This window comes from Raphanus sativus, chromosome 4, assembly GCF_000801105.2.
Source record: "Raphanus sativus cultivar WK10039 chromosome 4, ASM80110v3, whole genome shotgun sequence".
NCBI classification, from domain to species: domain Eukaryota; kingdom Viridiplantae; phylum Streptophyta; class Magnoliopsida; order Brassicales; family Brassicaceae; genus Raphanus; species Raphanus sativus.
Window position 1 is genome coordinate 51,854,225 of NC_079514.1, and position 1,305 is coordinate 51,855,529.

General features: G+C 38.4%; 1 protein-coding gene across 1 annotated transcript; it reads right to left on the bottom strand.

Moving 5' to 3' along the window:
- Positions 1–242: 242 nt before the first annotated feature.
- LOC108851272 (uncharacterized) lies at positions 243–698 on the bottom strand. The gene has a single exon (XM_018624679.1). The coding sequence runs from the start codon at positions 696–698 to the stop codon at positions 243–245; it is 456 nt and encodes a 151-aa protein (XP_018480181.1).
- Positions 699–1,305: the final 607 nt, after the last annotated feature.

The window sequence follows — 1,305 nt, forward strand, 5'->3', positions numbered from 1 at the left end:
ACGGTCTTAATTAGATCATACATTTATTCAATCGAGTTACCACAAACAAGTACACACAGCGGTCTCCGGAATTTAACACTTAACTCTTAATTACTAATTTAAGATCCCCGAGACCATGCACTGGGAATATACGTAACTTAATAAAGATAGAGGTGCCAAATTGCCAACCGGTCGGAATTGGATATATCCCTGCAGGAAGACGACATGATTATTTTGAGCTCCGGCAAATACGATAAGCTATCTTAAACTGGGAGATCTGCGGCAAGGGCGTTATCCTCCGGGAATCTGATCTTTGAGAACGAGACATACGTAACAACAAAGAACCAAACAAGCCAGAGAGGAACTGCCAAAAGAGTGAAGCTTGGAGAAATAAGATAGATGAGCATAAGGGATGCGAGAGCCCCAAAGAGATGACTAACATGTCCAAGAAAGTTACGGGTATCAGGTTTGTTCCGAAGCTTGGCTTCAAAGACTCGTAGGACGATGTAGATAAGAGTGAAGAACCAGAAACAAAGGATCATGGCTCCACGGTCTGCTTTGTTGGTTGGTGATTGGTTTGTGACCACCTGAAGCAATCCCAGAGCTCCTCCATCGATAAAAATAATAAGCTTGTGTACGGTGGCGGAGTACGCAGTGTGCTCATCCTCCATGTTGTCATCGGAACTCGGGTGATGTGTAGCTTGAACAGAAGGCAACATAGCTAATGGTTGTGTGTTTCAGTACAACTTCCGTTGAATAAAAAGAAAAACAGTCCTTGGGATTTTTCCCTGTTGTCTGCTTCGTCTTGTCTAGGTTATATACAACTTGGCTTCGTGTTAATTAGGGTTCCGTGAGATATTGCGGTCCGCGTGGAGACCACTACAATCCAATTCTACGTGATCACATGCAATCTCCTGAAAAAAAAATATGTTTTCCAATTATTTAAACTGGAGAAAAATATTATTAGAAAAGAAAATGTGTATTTGTCCCAAAAAGAAAAAAAAGTAAATGTTATTGCATTTGCATATATGCATCATTTTTAATTTGAAAGATAATCATAAAACCGATTTGGTTCCATGACATATATGATCATCAGCTCATCTCTACACATTCAGATTCATAATTAACTTTGTGCAAAACTCAATAATTTTTGCTGTTTAGGTATTTTAACGTCGAAAAGTTATCATATGCTGCTTTAAGATGTTATTTTTAAAGCCAACGTGGTTGGGAAAAAAATCAATATAGTAATTCGCAGTTCAGTTCTCATTGGCTATCAGGAAATTAAAACATATTGGTATTGCCAGAGTTCACAGATTATTAATTAAA

Coding starts and splice junctions, on each gene's coding strand:
- LOC108851272 (XM_018624679.1), bottom strand. CDS start 698: ATGTTGCCTTCTGTTCAAGCTACACATCACCCGAGTTCCGATGACAAC.